Here is an 18,901-nt window from a genome sequence, read left to right as displayed (position 1 = left end):
ACTCAGTGCCCAGAGATGGAGGGAGGACCCCTGAACCAGGTCCTGAGCCTCCCACCAGGACAGTCGTGGCTGACGGCCACCTGAACTCCACAGAGCTGCCCCTCCGTCTGACCCTGCGATGACATTGCTGGGTAAGGCAGAGCCATAGCTGTTGGCCATCCCACACCACCCAGAGGCAGCCCAGCCACAGCATCCTCTGCCCTGACGCACTGGGAGAGGCACAGGTGGCATCCAGCCATGCGTAGCCCCATCTTGCCCATGGCAGAGCACCCCTGCAACCTGCCCTTGCACAGCCAGCCCCAGGGCAGGAAGTATGGACAGGCAGTGTCATTCTGAGACAGGGGAAAAGGAAAACTCTGCCCCTTGCTCCCACCTTCCCCACCCGAGATGCACGTGACAAAGAAAATACCAGAGAATTGGCTAACATGCCCCTACCCACTGCCTCAAGCAGCCCCTCCATTTTCGACCCAGCCTCTGATCCTCCTCCCCAAGGATGCCAACATTTGGGACCCCCATTTCTAGGGACCTCAGAATCCTTCCTTTAACAATGCTCCACTACAGATCCACCCCCCCACCCATACACAACCACCTGTCTCTTGCTTAGGGATAAGGGCCAGGACCCCAGGTCAGCCCAGACAAACTTTGGGCCCTGTCTCTGTACACGTGTACCAGGCCAGGGCTCACTCTAGGCCTGTGGTCCCCAACTCCTGGGCCAAGGCCCAGTTCTGGTCCATAGCCTACTAGGAAACAGGCTCCCCATCATCACCTGAGCTCTGCACCACCCTCCCTCCACCCACAACACCCCACTCCACCCCACCCTGGTCTGTGGAAAAATTGTCCTCCATGAAACCGGTTCCTGGTGCCAAAAAGGTTGGGGACCATTGCTCTAGGCACACAATTCTTCTCCAGTGAGGGAGAAGCATGGGGATGGGGGCTGAGTCCAACATAGACCTACGGGAAAGACCACAGATGGGGCACCTACAGAGTCGGCCAGAAAGAATACCTCACAAAGAGAGAAGTGGCTACAGAATACAACCTCAAGTTATTAGTTTTTTTATTGCAAAGAATGCTGGACACAGTGCTAGGTGTGGCTGAGATCCAATACTGTCCATTCTAGGGAGAGCAGGAGACCATATGCAACACGGGCAGGTCAGCCAGCACAGCGGAAACCTGGCAGCCAACCAGGCATGCCGCTGCCCATGCAGAGACCACCCTACCCGTGCCCTGTCCCCAGTCCCTGTAATGCATCCAGTCCAGCAGCTCCTGCCTTCCCTTTGCACACAGAGGGAGAAGGCCTTGGTGGTCTCACCTCAGGTGACATCCAGATGTACATGCCAAAGGGACCCACCATGGCTAACAAATAAGCATGTCCAGGTGAGAAAGTTACCAAAACTCCAGCAGACACAGAAGCAAAGGCTTCGGTCCCCATGTCCCAAAGGCAGTGGTATGGTCCTCTGGCCCTGAGTCTAAAGGGCTTGGGGCTCCAACAGGACACAGGTCCAGAAGGAGGATCCTGCCCCAATTCCACCTGACATCTCTCCACCTGTATTTGCTCACAGCTGCCGCAGCACACGGGAATCAGAAGCCACCAGCTGGAGCCAGGGATGCTAATTTCTCTCAGGGGCAGATGGTGCCTGCAGGATGCAAAGCCCTGGCGGGGTAGAAAAGGGGGCCGCTCTGCCAGGCGCAGGCCAGGAAGGTTCTGGGTACAAAGTGGGTTTAGGATCCAGGGGTGTGGCTTCACCGAAGTCCACTGTGGGTAACAGGGCACCAAACTAGAAGTCCAGACTCTCTGACCCAGCCCCACTACTTGCTGGCCAGTCTGTTTGCCAGCTATAAAATGTAGCCAGAACCCACTCCCTAGACTGCCCCAGAACTCAGGGGCATGACAGATGCCTGACTTCATGAGGCCATTTTCACCAGCTTCACATGCACATGAACCAAAGCTGTGATGTGGCTGGGAAGATCCTCCCTGGCCCTGGGGCTGCCTCCAGGTTGCCTTCTCCCTTCCTCAGGCCCACAGGTAGAGGTCAACAACAGAGAACAGGTGTTACAGGATCACAACAAGTTTATCTGAATCATTTATGGCAAATGCACGTCTCTGCCACCAGTGTACACTCCTGCATGGACACAGGCAGCAGCAGGCGAGAGGCCACCTCCTCCCCAGAGGCCAGCGTGCACAGCCAGGGAGCGGCGAGGGGATGGCAGCCTCCCCCTTGAGCACTTCGGTGTGTGCACCAGGAAGGTCACTCGCACAGCTGCCCTGTCTTTAGGTGGTTTCACGTGAGAGCAGCCCGGAAGGCAGGCCCTAGCCACCAGCTCCCCCAGGTTTTCCAGTGCTTGCACAGTTGGGGAGGGGTGACCACAAACCCCCCTCTCCACATGTTTGTGCATCAGGATGTGCTGAAGCACGCACGCTGCTTTTGCAAGTGCCCACAGATACAGTCACATGGGCACTCGGCCTGGCCAGTGGCTGCCCAGGAGGCGTCTGCCTTGGCTGGCGTTCTTTGTCCCTGTTGGGGAAGGCTGGGGAAAGGCTGTCCCTCTCACCAGGGGCAGAAGAAGCTCAGGGTCTCATGAAGACCTGGCCTCTGGCTCATGAAGTGGGCACAGAGAAGACAGTAGAGGTCCCGCAGGGGGTCGCCAGATCCACCCCAGGCAGCAGGTCCCCAGTGGGAACATCACAGCAAGCACTTTCTGTTTCACATTTTAGGGTTTCACACTTCACAAAGCCAGCCGACCTGGTGAGCGAGAACACCTAAGAGCTGCAACAGAAGGACGTGGTGCCGGGCGAGCTCCCAGCAGCCTGTGCACATGCAGTCTGGCCGAGTGATTCTTAGCAGCAGGTCAGGAACCACGTACAACCTTGTCACGGTCAACAAAGAGGTGGGCTGGGGCAGGGCTCTGGGCACCACCAGCCACACATGGCTTCAAGAAGGTTCCTGCATGGTGACTGTCACACAGACCGGGGGTTGCGGTGGATGCCACGGTCACTGGTGAGCAGGGACTGTGACAAGGGCTTCCTCCGGAGGTCTTGAGATGTCTACATTCTGTAGAATAATACAAACACAGAACATTCACCTTGTGGCAGGAATAGAAACGACACCTGCTGTCAGCTTTCCTGATCACTGTGGCCCGTCAGGGCTCACATTCTCACCTCAGGAGGACTAGACCCATGACTCTAGACCCCAACCTTCCCTAAGAACGTAGGGTCAAGAGCTTCATGCCACAGTGGGCGGACAGACGACAGAACAATGGCAGGGTGAAGGGTGCCACCCATTGCCTGCTCCACTGCAGGCAGGTCAGCCATACCCGGAGCAAGGCCGTCCCCACCTCCTGTCTCAGAGCTGGGTCAACTAGGGAGGAACCCTGGCTTGGGGCTTTCATCCTCAGTGGGGCAGGGAAAGGGGTTCAGCTCCTGGGGGTGCCTCCTTCCTGGCTCAAGGTGTTGGCAGACAGGTGTCAGATATTGCCTCAGAAGCTTGTGGACATCTAAGCTGCAGCCTAGTCTGTCCCCTCAGGACTGTGGCACAGGGCCCCCAGGAGCCCCTGAAGTCCACAGCTGGCCCCCACCCAGCTACAGAGCCCAGGGTGCCTCATGCCTGTGGAATAGGGGGCTTGAGGCTTCCTTCAGCTCTATGAGGCTGTCCTATGTGACCCCCGATCCTGGTGGCCGATCCTCCAGGCTGTGGGCCCGCAGAACCATCACCTGCAGGAGGTCACTGAAGACCTGGGCTGTAGCCCTATGTGACATGACATGCCCAGATCTGCAGGGAGGGAGATGTGGCCTCCATGGCCCACACTCTGGGCTCATGGGACCAGCCACTGGAATCGTGGGGGCAGGTGCAATTCTCACTGCGGGACTGGCTTCCTGAGAGCCCCCTTTTCCACCACAACCTGCCCCCAAGCATGGGCCAGGAGACTCTGGGATCTTGTCCACCTGAAAGGGAACCAGCTGGGAAACTGTGGCCACTAGAAGTTTTCCTCTGAGAAGCACCCACCCAGAGGCAGGCAGAGTGACTGTCAGCCACGCCATGCCTGTGGGCTGGCGGGGTCAGCCCCCGAAGGCTGCCAGGCCCAGGGGCCTCTCTCACCATCACCCCGTCAGTGCTGGGGTCCAATGCCACCTGGCCTTTCCTCAGCACAAAGGATGCCTGTTAGGACGTGTCGTGTCTTCCCCTGTGACCTGTGGGTGCCAGACTGGGCCTGGGTCAAACTCGGTGAAGACACACACAGACTCAGAGCAAAGGGGAAAGAAGCCTGCACAGTGACTGGTCCTGGCTGGGGGCAGCAGCCCTGGGAAGGAACAGGACACATTCACATATCTCTCCCTGCAGGGTTCAAGGCCAAGGGGCTGCAGGTGAGCAGGGGCACCCGGCAGGCTGGGCCAGATGTCCTGGTCCGGCCCAGAGCCCGTACCCTCAGCGGGCCCCATCATGGATGGCAATAGGAATGGCTGAGGTCCCAGGAGCCTTCTTGGTGCAGTGCACTCCAGGAACTGGGACTAGGGGTCCCAGAAGGGTAGGTCCTGCCCTTGGCCTCGGTGGGAGAGGTAACCAGCAATGTGGAGAGACCCCACGTGGGTACTGAGCGTGGTTCTGGGCAATACTTTGAGGAGCTTCCACCTTAGACAAGGCACTTGGGGAACGGGGGGTGGTGAGCTGCTCTTCTGGAGGTGCTGAGACCCCCAGCATTGGCATGGAGCTTTCCCCAACAAAGCATGGTACTGTTTTAATTTTTAAGGGCGCTGGATTTAGAAAAGGTACTCATGAGGCCTGGGCTGGAGGCGGGGCAGGGGGGGCAATCCCCACCTACCCTGTGACCACCTCGAACCTCTTTCTCACCCTCCTTGCCTCAGACCCCCATGGGGCCACCAAGGCCTCACCCAGGCACTTCCTAGCCTGGTGGCCCAGCTCCAGGGATTTCCTCTTCCCCAGGGCAGCTGGTCTTGGGAAAGCCTACGGCAGGGCCAGGCCCTCCCTGACTACAGAACAGCCTTGGCAGAAGACCCCTCTCACAGGTGCCCCAGCTGGGCCTGGGCCTGGAATATGCGGTGTCTGGACGTCCCCCAAGGACACACCCGCCACCCCAGCAGTGCTACCTGAGGCCTGTCCCGGTGTGTGTTCACAGCCGCCACATTCAGGAAAATGGACTCCACTTTACAACCTGCCAAAGGGAAGATGCAAATCCATCCGCCTCCCAAAAGGCAGCTGGAGCCCCAGAGGATAGAAGCGTGTCTCAGGAGGAGGCTGAGCTTTGGGGAATGGAGCAGGCATCTCTGCCTCGCTCTGCTCCTTCCACTTCAGGAAGCTCTGGGGAGCACTGAGAGGAAGGACGAGGTACCCCATCAGTGCTTATCCATGTGTGACCACCCAGACAGGGCCACACCGAGGCCCAAGCTATCTAACCCCGGGACCAAGAGCAGTCGGAGTGCAACACGGGGTCACTTACTCTCACATTCTTCAGCCCCAAAACCACCCAACCCCAATTCTGCCATGCAAGGCCCAATCAATCAATCTTGTGCCAGCCGCCCAGTAGGGTGGGGGACGAGGGGATTATCACACATTTGAATGACACCAGCTGCCACTGAGCTTCACAGTCATCCCCCTAAGAGCACCTTTATTAAAGGTGAGAGCTGAGACCCAAGAGAGTAGGAAGTTGCCTGAAGTCTCTGCTGGCACAGCCGAGAGGCAGGGGTGGGACTCAAACTGCCCTGCACCCAGAATGTTTTAAGGTCCAGGCCCTGGGGGCTGCGGGGCTTTGTAAAAACCAGTAGAAAAGCCCCTCATGCAGGTGGGCAATGGTTAAGGAAGGATCACTGGGCAGGTTTACTGTGGCTACAAACATTATTTTACAATAAACTTTAAAAGCAAATTGGGTAAAACTTAGTGGAAATCAAGCAGGGGAGAGGGGGCAGGGGGAGGGGTAAAAACCTACCTAACGGGTACAATGAACACTATCTGGGTAATGGGCACACTTATAACCCTGACTCAAGCGTAACAAAAGTGATCCATGTAACCAAAAACATTTGTGCCTCTGTAATATTTTGAAATAATAATTTAAAAAAAAAAGCAAATTGGGAAAAGTAGTCAGGTGGGAGAGGAAGATTGAGTTTCTAATGGGATTTTCAAGGAATTTGCAGAAAATCATGGGCCCCTGCAGAGATCGAAGGTGGTGGCAACCCAAGGTCAATGTGTAGGAAGCTTCCTTACCATAAGCCACAGGGGTCAGCTTCAGGACGGTGTGCAGCGGGCACTTGAGGTAGGGCAGCTGTTCTGTGGACAGAGGTGAGGGCTGGCACACCAGGGATGCCTGATGACAGTCCCCCCTGGCTCTCACACACAGCCCCCACACCTCCCTGGGGCAAGGCCCCCACCTGCCGTCTTGTCCAGGAAGTAGGCCAGGAGACAGCGCATCACTGCCTGGTGGCAGACGACTAGCACATTCTCTTGCCTCTCCAGCTCCATGATGACAGGCTCCAGTCGCTGGACCAGGTCCTCGTAGGACTGCCAGGGCAAGCAGGGAAGATGTCCCTCAGGCCTGGCTCCAGGGAGGGTTGGACACAGCCTGGGTAACAGGCTGCCTTCCCACTCCTGGAGTTGTGCACCATTCTGGGAGGTTGAAGCTGGGTCTCCTCCAGCCTGGCTCCTGAGGGCCTGGGGGTGGGCCGCTGCCCCTAGGGGACTGCGATAGTGACATGTCTGGCTTGAGAAGGAAGCTAGGGGATGAGTATGCGGGCGGCTTGGGGAAGGGGCCGCCCCTCCCATCCCAGGGCCAGGTCCTAGTAGGATTGAGCGAGCAGGACTAGGCCTCAGGCTCCCACCCCAGGGGCCACTCCATGCCCACCATGGGCCTCTGCACTGAACCCTCAGCTATGGAACCCATGTGCTGGCACCTGTGGTGGGAAAGACACTGTCCCCTTTCAGCCACAGCAGACAGAGTGCACTGGCAGGAGCTGCCAGGGAGGGAGCAAAGGCCAAGGACTTCCTGGAGTGTGACCCATCAGAAACACTGAGGTCCCCAGAAGCTACCCTGCAGTCCGCCTGCCCTGTACCCTCCCCCTCCCGGGGGTAATGGACACCTTGGAGGGTCCTTGGGCCAACCTCTCAGCCTGGCAACTGTAGAAACTTTCACCAGGAGGCTGGGCCTAACCCCCGGGGGAGTTTCCTCCTTCTGCACACAATGAATGGTCCTTCAGAAAAAATGGCCTCAAGCAGTAGTGACTGAATTTGCCCCAAGCTTTGATTAGGAAACAACACCAATACATTGATTCATGTTGGGGCCTGTAGTTCTGGGAAAATCCTAGATCAATTCTTTTGGTAACTTTCATTTTCCGGCCAATTTTCTCCTGGATTCTCAAGTTTGAGCAGCCAGCTGCTTTGTTTCTCTTCACTGTCATCTGTGTTGGTTTGAGACCTGAACTCGGCCTCACAGCGTGAGTGGGGAATAGTGAAGGTTACTGAGAGCGGTACCAGCCTGAGGACAGTGGACTACACGGGCCTGTGGGCCTGGCGTCTGGGTGCGGGTGCTGCCACGTGGGAAGATGTGTGTGTATACACACGTGTGTCTACGGGAAGTATTCCATTTGGCCATCTCCCCAGGCCACCTCCTGGAAGTGGGAAGACATGCCTGAGTCAAAGGTGAACCCCACTTTCTGACCAGGGGCCTGGGCTGAATAGGGAGCCTGTCTCAGGGAAGGTGACAAGTGCAGGTGGTTTGTGGTAGCCACAACTCATCTGTGGAGGTCTCCCTGGGTCTGGAACCAGGGCTGGGGGCGGTGCCTGGAGGCACAGGTAGGATGGGATGCGACCATCCTGCGACAAGGGGAAGCACCCACAGAAGGGTGAAGGCCCAGGGCAGGGGCCTGAGTGAGCTAAGACTCGAGTCTCAGGCCTGGCATGATGTCCTCAACTCCTCAGTCACTTCAGCATCCTGCAAAGGACTGACAATTCCTGGGAAAGGAGCTGACCTGGGAATGCCAGGGCACCGTGAACTAGCCATAGGGTTCCCAGGAACGTCTAACCCCGCAGAACCAGGCCCACTCACCTTGGCCCTGCCCTTCCCAATTCTCCACCCCTGGGAAGTGGGAAGACAAAGATGGGGAGCAGGGACCAAGGGTCCCACGGCTGGATGCCTGCCCTATGTGGCGATGTCCACTCACCACCCAAGGGAGGGCCTGAGGCCAGGGCCACATAGTTGGGAAGTGATGGGGACCAAACACACCCAGACTGGCCTGCCTCTAGGCCAGGCCCCTGCTGCTGCCCACGCAGCCTCCGCAGAGCCCCACAGGCCACAGCAGCGGACGGCACTCCCAGGCAGGCAGCAGGTGTCTGGGACTGAGCCCTAAATCCCACCTACCTCTCCCTTGGGGTACCGGTACCGGTACTTGTCCTGGTCCCGCAGGGCGAACTCCAGTGGATAATGATCCTGAATTTCCTCGTAGGTCATTTCCTCACACACACCCTAGGGAGATACTGCAGTCATCAGACCTATTGGAGGCCCGGAGGACCAGCCTTGGGGAGTGGGGGGAGCGTCAGGCAGAGGATAACAGGTTTGCCGGGCATTCCTGGGCCAAGAGACCCTCCCAGCCCGGAGTTTGGAACCTGTCTGGGGAGAGCAGGCCCTCTAGGAACACTGAACATGGGGTGGCCCCTCGTTTGTAAAGCGCTCCCAGATAGGCTTATCTACTCATCCATCATCCATCCATGCAGTTTATGCTATAAAAATAAACAAAAATTCTAATTACGTATCTTTTCTTGTGTGTCTTTTCTGTGCAGTGGAAATACCACTTGTGAGTATAGATTGTTGTGCAAACTATGAAGCAAAACTTCATTTTGTCACACACACACAGTGCATAGATTATCTTCTACTAATGACAAAAAAAAAAAAGAGAAAAGACAGCCAAGAAGAATACTGATTGAAAATACTTAAGTATCATTTAAGGGACCTGAGAGGCCCAGGGCAAGTCAGCCCATCACTTCATTAGCCATGACCACCCCGACTGAGACCACATTATGAGCAGCATTATGGACCACTTCCTGGAGACCCTGTGAAGAGTGACACCCTCCCCCTATTCACTCCTCTGCCAAGGAGCCCAGGAATATCTTAACTGACCAGTGCCTGTCCTTCCGAGGCTGAAGCCAAGAGCCAGCAGAGGGGACACACCCAGGGAGAGGCAGAAACAATGAAATGCCCTTGATAAAAAGCTGTTGGTCTCTGCCTTTGTTCTAGGATTTTCCTACAAAGTCTTGGCGTCAAAGTTGTCAATTAAAAAAGAAAAATAAAAACGAAAATGTATAGCTATAAAGGCCTATATCAAAAAAGAAGAGGCCAGGCGCAGTGGCTCACACCTGTAATCCTAGCACTCTGGGAGGCTGAGGTGGGTGGATCGTTTTATCTCAGGAGTTCCAGACCAGCCTGAGCAAGAGCAAGACCCCGTCTCTACTAAAAAAATAAAAAGAAATTAGCTGGACAACTAAAAATACATAGAAAAAATTAGCTGGGCACAGTGGCACATGCCTGCAGTCCTAGCTACTCGGGAGGCTGAGGCAGGAGGATTGTTTGAGCCCAGGAGTTTAAAGTTGCTGTGAGCTAGGCTGATGCCATGGCACTCTAGCCCAGGCAACAGAGTGAGACTCTGTCTCAAAAAAAAAAAAAAAAAAGAAAGACCCCAAATCAATAATTTCTACTGGAAAAAGAAGAGCAAATTAAACCTAAAGCAAGTAGAAGTAAGGAAATAATAAAGAGTAGGGCAGAAGTTACCAAAATAGAGGAAAGAAAAACAACAGAGAAAAGCAATGAAATAAAAGGTAATTCTTTGAAAATATCAACAAACTTTACAAACCTATTTTAGCTAGACTGACCAAAAAAAAAAAAAAAAAAAAGAAGGTGGCGGCTCAAATTGTTAGAATCAGGAATTTTTTTTTTAAATTTTACCCACTCCCGCCCCTCTAAAATCAGGAATTAAAGAGGAAACATTACTACCAACCTTACAGAAATAAAAAGGAGTATAAGGAAATACTATAAACAACTATCTACCAACATATTAGATAACTTAGATGAAATGGAAAAATTCCTACAAAGATACAAACTACCTGTTGTGGGTTGAATTGTGTCCCCCAGAAAGATATGTTGAAGTCCTAGGGTGGGCCCTAAATCCAATTACCGGTGTGGTTTTTTTTTTTTTCCCTCCTTAGAGACACGGTCTCCTCTGTTGTCCAGGCTGGAGTGCAGTAGCATGATCACAGCTCACCTGCAGCTTTGAACATCTGAGCTCAAGCTACCCCTCCCACCTCAGTCTTCAGCCTCCTAAATAGCTACGACTGCAGATACGTGCCACCATGCCTCGCTAATTTTTTTACTTTTTGTAGAGATAGGATCCTGCTATGTTGCCCAGGCTGGTCTCAAACTCCTGGCCACAAGTGATCCTCCCTACTCAGCCTCATAAAGTGCTGGAATTACAGGTGTGAGCCACCATGTCTGGCCTGGTGTCCTTTTAAGAAGGCCATATGGAGACACAGACAAGCACACATGGAGAGGAAGGTCACATGATGACAGAGGTAGGGACTGGAGTGATGCCTCTACAAGCCAAGAAATACCAAGGATTGTGGCAACCAGCAGACACTAGGGGGAGGCAAGTGAGGATTCTTTTTTTTTTTTTTGAGACAGAGTCTCACTCTGTTGCCCAGGCTAGAGTGCCATGGTATCAGCCTAGCTCACAGCAACCTCAAACTCCTGGGCTCAAGCGATCCTCCTGCCTCAGCCTCCTGTATAGCTGGGACTACAGGCATGAGCCACCATGCTCGGCTAATTTTTTCTATATATTTTTAGTTGTCCGGTTACTTTCTTTCTATTTTTAGTTAAGATGGTGTCTCACTCTTGCAAGGGAGGATTCTTGACTAGCACTTCAGAGGGAACATGGCCTTGCTCACACCTTGATTTCAGACTTCTAGCCTCTAGAACTGTGAAAGAATTTCTGTTGTTTTACACCATTCATTTTATGGTATTTTGTTATAGCAGCCCTAGGAAATGACTACATGCTTTGGTGCCAGGATGTGAAGTGATGCTGTGATAAATACCTAAAAAGGTGGAAGTGTTTATCGAGTTGGCTGTGAGCAGAGGCTGGAAGAATTCTGAGGTGCATGATAACAAAAAGCCTAGATTGCCTTGAAGAGACTGTTGGCAAAAATAGAGACATGGAAAGGTGATTCTGGGCTGGGCGCAGTGGCTCACGCCTGTAATCCTAGCACCATGGGAGGCCCAGGTGAAAGGATCACATGAGTACAGGAGTTCAAGACCAGCCTGAGCAATACAGTGAGACACCATCTCTACAAAAAATAAAAAAAATTAGCTGGGTGTGCTGGTACGCATCTGTATTCCCTGCTATTCCAGAGGCTGAGGCAGGAGGATCACTTGAGCCCAGAAGTTCGAGGTACAGTGAGCTATGATTATGCTACTGCACTCCAGCCTGGGCAACAGAGGAGATCTTGTCTCTTAAAAAGAAGATGATTCTGGCGAAGGCTCAGAAAGGAAGCGAAGCCAAGACGATGTTAGAGAAAGCTTCTATCATCTTAAAGAATACATATTATCATTGTGAATAAAATGTGGATAGAAATATGAATGTTAAAGGTTCTTCTGTGAGGCCTCAGAAGGAAACGATGTACATGTTACTGGATACTAGAGAAGAAGGTCATCTTTTTTATAAAGTGGCAGAGAACTTGGCTGAATTATGTTTTAGTGTTGAGTGGCTATAATCAAAAAGACTGATAATAACAATTGTTGGAGCCGGGCGCGGTGGCTCATGCCTGTAATCCTTGCACTACAGGAGGCCGAGGCGGGAGGATCGCTAGATGTCAGGAGTTCAAGACCAGCCTGAGCAAGAGTGAGACCCCCATCTCTACCAAAAAGAAAAAAAAATAATAATAACAAGTGTTGGCAAGGATGTGGAGAAATCAGAACCTTCATACATTGCTGGTGAGAATGCAAAATGGTACAGCTACTTTGGAAAACAGTCTAGCAGTTTGTTAAAACGTTGAATATAGAGTTACCATATGACCCAGCAATTCTACTCATAGGCATATAGCAAAAAGAAATAAAAACATATGTCTGTATAAAAACTTGTACATGAATGTTCATAGCCACATTACTCATAAAAGCTCAAAATTGGAAACAACCTAAATGCCCATCAGCTGATGAATAGTTAAGTAATATAGGGTATATCCGTACAATAGAATGTTACTTGGCAATATGAAGGAATGAAACTGCTATGTGCCACATGGATAAACCTCGAAAACATTATGCTAAGTGAAAGAAGCCAGGCACAAAAGGCTACACATGTCATATATTCCATTTATATGAAATGCCCAGACTAGGCCAATCTATAGACACAAAATGGATTAGTGGTAGCCTAGGCTGAGGGAGGGGTTGGGAGGAAAGGGGAAGTGACTGCTGATGAGTCCAAGATTTCTTTTTAGGGTGATGAAATGTTCTAAAATTGACTGTGGTGATGGTTACATAACCCTGTTAATATACTAAAAACCAGTGAACTGTACACTTCAAATCAGTGAATTCTGTGGTATATGAATCACATGGCAATGAAACTGTCATTTTTTAAAGGAAATATAAGGCAGTAAATTGTGGATTAGGCTAAGAAAAAAAGTCACAATGTTGAAATGGAAGACTAGCCCAAGGCTGTTCACAAGAACAGAGGAAAAGAACAAAGATAAACATGGAAAGATGATTAATAGATCATAGAAATTAGAATAGTTTCAAAACTTGAAAGATAAAGAAGGAAATCCACAAGAATATAGGAAAATAATCAGATTAACTTCAAAGGAAAAAAAAAAAAAAAAAAAAAACTGGGGCAGCCGCAAGCTTCTCTGCAAAACCAAATGTTAGAGCTACATCCATATAACTTGGAGGAAAGACACGCCTATAACCTGCCTCAGACAGCTGCTGTTTGCATGAGAAAGAAATCAAAGGCTGGAGGCTTCCCATAACTCCCACCAGCAACAAAATGGGTGAAATGAGCTACAAAATGGACTATAAAAACTGTTACTTTTTCTGAAAGAGATCATCAATTCTTGAAGGAGAGAAAAAACAAAAATAAAACCATGATGCTGTACTCTGCCCAATTACATTGACGGAAAAACCAAGCAGAAAGGAAACAAACAGAAATAACACACCCTTATCTTTCCCAGCAGAGAGTCAAGAATTATTTTCCTGTTACAGCATTAACTTTGATAAGTGCATTTTAATTTTTTCTCTATTTATGTGCATCCTGCTTAAGAATGTCTTTGAAAAGCTTTAAGGTAATGACTCTTGGAATAAAAATGTTGCCTCCTTTCTAAATCACAGAAAAGATAATGTCTACATAGAAAAATTGGAATAAAAAGTATAAGGCGTTAAAAACAAGGTCAAACATATCAATATTAATAACAATGATAATAAATATAAATGGGCCAGGTGCAGTGGCTCATGCCTATAATCCCAGCACTTTGGGAACCCAATGCAGAAAGATCACTTGAGGCCAATAGTTTGAGCCCAGCCTAGGCAACATAGCAAGACCCCAACTCTACAGAAAAATTTAAAAATTAGCCGGGCATGGTGGCGCATGCCTCTAGTCCCAGCTACTCAGGAGGCTGAGGTGGGAGGAACTCTTAAGCCTAGGAGTTTGAGGTTGCTGTGAGCTATGATGACGCCACTGCACTCTAGCCCAGGCAACAGAATGAGACCTTGCCTTAAAAAAAAGAAAAAGTAAATGGTTTCAGATCCCTCAATGAAAAAAGCTCTCAGACTAGGCTAAAAAATAAACCAAAATAAGCTCTTTTCATCTAAAGAAAATGACACAAAAAGGTAAAAAGGATAAAAATAAAAGGGAGGAAATATAACAAAAAAAATGAACAGAAAACAGGGATGGTAAATCAAAACCACAATGAGATACCACCTCACACTCATTAGGATGGCTACTATCAAAAAAATAGAAAATAACAAGTGTTGGCAAGGATGTGGGGAAAGTGGAACCCTTGTGCACTGTTGGTAGGAATGTAAAATGAGGCAACTGCTGTGGAAAACAGTAGAGCAGCTCCTCAAAAAAATAAAAATAGAATTACCATGTGACATAACAGTTGTACTTCTAGGTATATAACAAAAATAACTGAATTGAAAGCAGGGTCTCAAAGAGGTGTTGGTACACTCATGTTCATAGCAGCGCTACTCACAATAGCTAAAAGGTGGAAGCAACCAAACTGTCCATTGACATATGAATGGATAAACAAGATGTGGTATGCATACACAATAGAATCTTACTTGCCTTAAAAAGGAAGGAAATTCTTTTTTTTTTTTTTTTGAGATAGGATGTAACTCTGTTGCCTAGACTAGAGTGCAGTGGTGTCATCATAGCTCACTGCAACCCCAAACTCCTGGGCTCAAGTGATCCTGCTGCCTCAGCCTCCAAAGTAGCTGGGACTACTGGTGCATGCCACCATGGCTGGCTTGTGTTATTATTTATTTAATAATAGGTATAGGGTTTCTGTTTTACAAGATGAAAAGAGTTCTGGAGATGGTTGGTACTGATGCTTGCACAATATGGATGTACTTAATACTACTGAAATGTATTCTTTTATTTTATTTTTTTTATTATTATTTCAGCATATTGTGGGGGTATAAAAGTTTAGGTTACGTATATTGCTCTTGCCCCCCTGAAATGTATTCTTAAAAATGGTTAAGATGGTAAATTTTATGTTATGTGTATTTTGCCACAATAAACAAATTAGAAAAAGAAAACCAGGGATATTCAAATTAGTCAAAGTATAAATCCATGTAAAAGGCATTTCATATTGAAACAGGGACTATCCAAAATAAAGACTGAGTCATGATGGAGCAACTGGTACCAGATTTGCTCTGGCCCCAACATAAACAACCGAAAAAAAGTTATTTGTAAAATATATATGCAAACTGTTTTTCTTTTTTTTTCTTTCTTTCTTTTTTATTTTTTAAAGGGGTGGGGGATTGTGAGGAGGGGTGCTCAGTTTCCTTGGTTTTTGTTGTTGTTGTTGTTGTTGTGGCACAGTCTCACTCTGTTGCCCTAGGTAGAGTGCAATGGCATCATTGTAGCTCTCAGCAACCTCAAACTCCTGGGCTCTAAGCCATCCTTCTGCCTCAGCCTCCAGAGTAGCTGGGGTTTTTTCCCCTTCTTTTTGGTAGAGGTCTCACTCTTGCTCAGGCTGGTCTCCAACTCCTGAGCTCAAATGATCCTCCCACCTCGGCCTCCCAGTTTGCTAGCATTACAGGCGTGAGCCACCGCGCTGGCCCAAAAACTGTTTTTTGACACTAGACAACAAGTAGAACAGGACTGTGATCCTTGAGAGAAGGGAAACAAAGTGAGCCTAAGAGTGCCCCAGCTTACTGCCCAGAACTTCCCAGACTGCAGAGCAGAACATAAGGAAGAAAGACATGAAGATTAAAAAAAAATAACAAAATTGAATTCCTAGAGCTTAAAACACAACATCTGAAATGAAAAGTTCACTGGATAGATTTCATAAAAGTGTATAAGTAAAGATAAGTGAACTTGAAGATTAAAGACACAGCAATAGGCTGGGCACAGTGGCTCACGCCTGTAATCCTAGCACTCTGAGAGGGCGAGGCGGGAGGACTGCTTGAGGTCAGGAGTTCGAGACCAGCCTGAGCAAGAGCAAGACCCCATCTCTACTAAAAATAGAAAGAAATTATATGGACAGCTAAAAATATATATATAGAAAAATTAGCCGGGCATGGTGACGCATCCCTGTAGTCCCAGCTACTTGGGAGGCTGAGGCAGGAGGATCACTTGAGTCCAGGAATTTGAGCTTTCAGTGTGCTATGATGGCACCACTGCACCCTACCTGGGGCAACAGAGACAGACTCTATCGCAAACATAAAATAAAATAAAAATAAAATAAAATAAAATAAAATAAAATAAAATTACCTGGCGAGCTCTTTTAAATATGTCACTAATCAGAATCCACATCCATACATTCTGAAAAACAAGAGGAAAAAAAAAACTCTAAAAAAACAAGGACACAAATGACACAATGTGTGGGCCTTGTTTAAGTTTTAATTCAAATAAAACAACTGTAAAGAAAATTTATGATGCAATCAGAGAAATCTGAACATGGACTATACACACACACACACACACACATACACACACACACACACACACACGTTTCTTTTTAGAGACAGAGTCTTGCTCTGTCACCCAGGCTAGAGTGCAGTGACATGATCATAGCTCACTGCAGCCTCAAACTGCTGGGCTCAAGTGATCCTCCTGCCTCAGCCTCCCAAGTAGCTAGGACTACAGGTACATACCACCATATCCAGCTAATTAAAAAAAAATTTTTTTTGTAGAGACAAGAGTCTTGCTATATTGCCCAGGCTGGTCTCAAACTCCTGGCCTCAAGCCATCCTTCAGCCTCAGCCTCCCAAAATGCTGAGATTATAGGCATGAGCCACCACGCTCATCCCAGACTAGATATTTAATAACTATTTTTTAAAGTTTCAAAATGATGATTTGGTTCTGTTAAGGAGAAAAGAGAGCCCTTAACTTACTTTTAGAGATAATATTGAAACGAAACATTATGTCTGAATTTGCCTTAAAATAATCCAGTGGGGATGGGAATGGGATAGTTGAAACAAGACTGGCCATTAACTGAACATTGCTGACGTTGGTATTGGGTACATGGGGATTCATTGCCATATTCTCTTTGCTTTTATATATAACTGAAAATTATAATTACATATAATTGAAAATTTTTTATGATCAAGTTAAAAAACAAAACAGGAACTGGATCAGCTCACTGCTAACACCTATTCCAAAGGACGGGAAGTTGAGGGGCAGGCCCACTAAATGAAGAACAAAAGAAGGACATCCAGTGTGCCAATCGCTTATTCTTGCCAATGCAGTAATATGAAACAGAAACACAAGGTACTTAACCTGGGAAGCCAAAAACTCTATTATCCTCATTCCAGGGGATACGACAGTTCCTCAAGAAAAGCCAAGAGAATCCACTGAAAATTACCAGTGTCAAAGAATTTGGCCTTGGGTTTTCTGTAGACTGGTGATAACCAGAGGAAAAAGCCACCAGACACCGTTCCCTGTGCCCACCTAGGCCCCTCTCACCTCCTGATACCCTAGAATCCAGGCCACTGGCACCTCTCAGAGCCTCCTGAACCCCCCCTCCCTCCTTTCCTACCAGTCCCACTGTGTCAGCTTGCACTCGGCCGAGCCTCCTTCAACCCTGAGCCCACTTGCCTCCCACGCACTTCCCCACCCACTCCCACTGGGTTCCAGCCCCGCCAGGACCAGGCCCAGAACCCCAGTGACGCTGTTCTGATAGGCAAGTTTGGAGCCTGGCTTCATCCTCCACCCTGCAGTCCCTCACCCCCCTGGCCACTGCCTCCTCCTCTCTGGCCTGACTTCCGTGACCCTACCTGCCTGCTTTCCCTGCCACCCCACTGGATACCCCTCCATAGCCCCTTAAATGCGGGGACTCCCCAGAGCTTTGCCCTGGGCCCCACTTCTCCACCCTCTGCTACCACATGCGTCCCATGTCTGTGAGGGGATGCATAAGCCCCAGCCCCTTCTCGGAGATCAGACTGCCTCCTGGGTATCTGCTCTTGAACGTGTCCCAGAAACTTTTTTTCATTCAGTACATATTTATTGCGCATCTACCATTTGGTGAACCAAGCAGACATAGTTCTGCCCTCATTTGAGTGTATCACCTTCCTTGCCCCAGCACCCACCCCAGTGGCTGGAAACTAGGAGTCGTCCCGGACACTTCACTCCTTTTTACCCCCACGGTTCTACCACTTCTCCACGAGGATCCACCAGAACTGGACCCAGTTTCTGGCAGCAGGTAGGCTCATGTAAATGTGTGAGGAATAAATAAATAAATACCCCTCAAATACATCCACTCCTCTCTCTCTCCCCCACTACTACCCAAGTTCCAGACGTGGTCACTTTACCAGGCCACTGCAAGCTCCCCCAACTCGTCTCCCTTCTCCAGCTTGTCTCCCCACCGCACCCCGACAAAACCATTCTTGACACAAATTAATTGCCAGAGGTGATCTTTTTAAGATTCAGATCTGATCCTGTTAGAGACTGCTGCTTTGAGCGGTGGTGGACTAGCTTATTTCAGAGCAGTAATCCAGTAAGAGCAACCAAAAAAGCCAGACAGAAAAATGTTTAAATCTATTTGACATCATCATAGAGTTATAAAAGTGGGAAGGACATGAGGGGCCAAGATGTTGGAGCAAAGTGAAGTCCCAAGACGTGAACCTGATACATGGCATCACTTCTTCCCTAGAGTTTTTGCCAATTCACAAGTGGCAGCTGAGAGAGTGAGAAGCCAGGTAGAAAGTAGGGACTAAGTGGGCACAAGCTTGGTGGAGCTGTCAGTAATTTGGGGCTGAGGAGACAAAAAAATAGAAGCCTGGGGCTCATAAGGTTTTCAGTCAGAACCTTAAAGGCTATACCCTAATCTGAGGAGTAACCTGAAAATTGAGTAGCCGCCACAAAGATCAAAGCATAGCTTTCAAAGAGCTCTATCCCTGACTAGGCAAAGGTGATCCACCCCTAACTGTCTACCAGAAGCAAAAGTAAATCCTCTAGAGAAAGAGAACATTAACCAGAGCCTCAAATTATCTCCAAAATTCTGCATACAAAATGTCCAGTTCTCAATCAAAAATTACCAGGTTTGTATCAGCTCCAGAATATACAAAGAACTCCTAAAAATCAATAAGAAAAACACAAACAATCCAATAGAAAAAAAGAGCAAAAGACCTCAAAAAAACCTACCCAAATGGCCAAAAAACATAGTAAAAAGCTACCATAATTAAAACAGTATGATACTGGTACACGAAC

At 49.0% G+C, this 18,901-nt stretch overlaps 1 protein-coding gene across 11 annotated transcripts in view; it reads right to left on the bottom strand.

The window, feature by feature from the left end:
• Positions 1-1,037: 1,037 nt before the first annotated feature.
• Positions 1,038-18,901, bottom strand: part of PFKFB4 (6-phosphofructo-2-kinase/fructose-2,6-biphosphatase 4) — a 40,243-nt gene continuing 22,379 nt past the window's right edge. For 7 of the 11 annotated variants that reach the window (XM_045530311.1, XM_045530309.1, XM_045530314.1 and 4 more), the window contains 5 exons: positions 15,965-16,015; positions 8,359-8,463; positions 6,377-6,506; positions 6,213-6,275; positions 1,038-3,050 (listed from right to left, as the gene is read on the bottom strand). In XM_045530311.1, the coding sequence (XP_045386267.1) occupies positions 2,848-3,050; positions 6,213-6,275; positions 6,377-6,506; positions 8,359-8,463; positions 15,965-16,015 (552 nt within the window). In that variant the 3' untranslated portion in view covers positions 1,038-2,847. The other 4 variants (XM_045530316.1, XM_045530318.1, XM_045530320.1 and 1 more) reach the window with 4 other exon arrangements.

Source organism: Lemur catta, chromosome 18 (assembly GCF_020740605.2).
Source record: "Lemur catta isolate mLemCat1 chromosome 18, mLemCat1.pri, whole genome shotgun sequence".
NCBI classification, from domain to species: domain Eukaryota; kingdom Metazoa; phylum Chordata; class Mammalia; order Primates; family Lemuridae; genus Lemur; species Lemur catta.
This window is presented reverse-complemented; position numbering and strand designations above follow the sequence as displayed.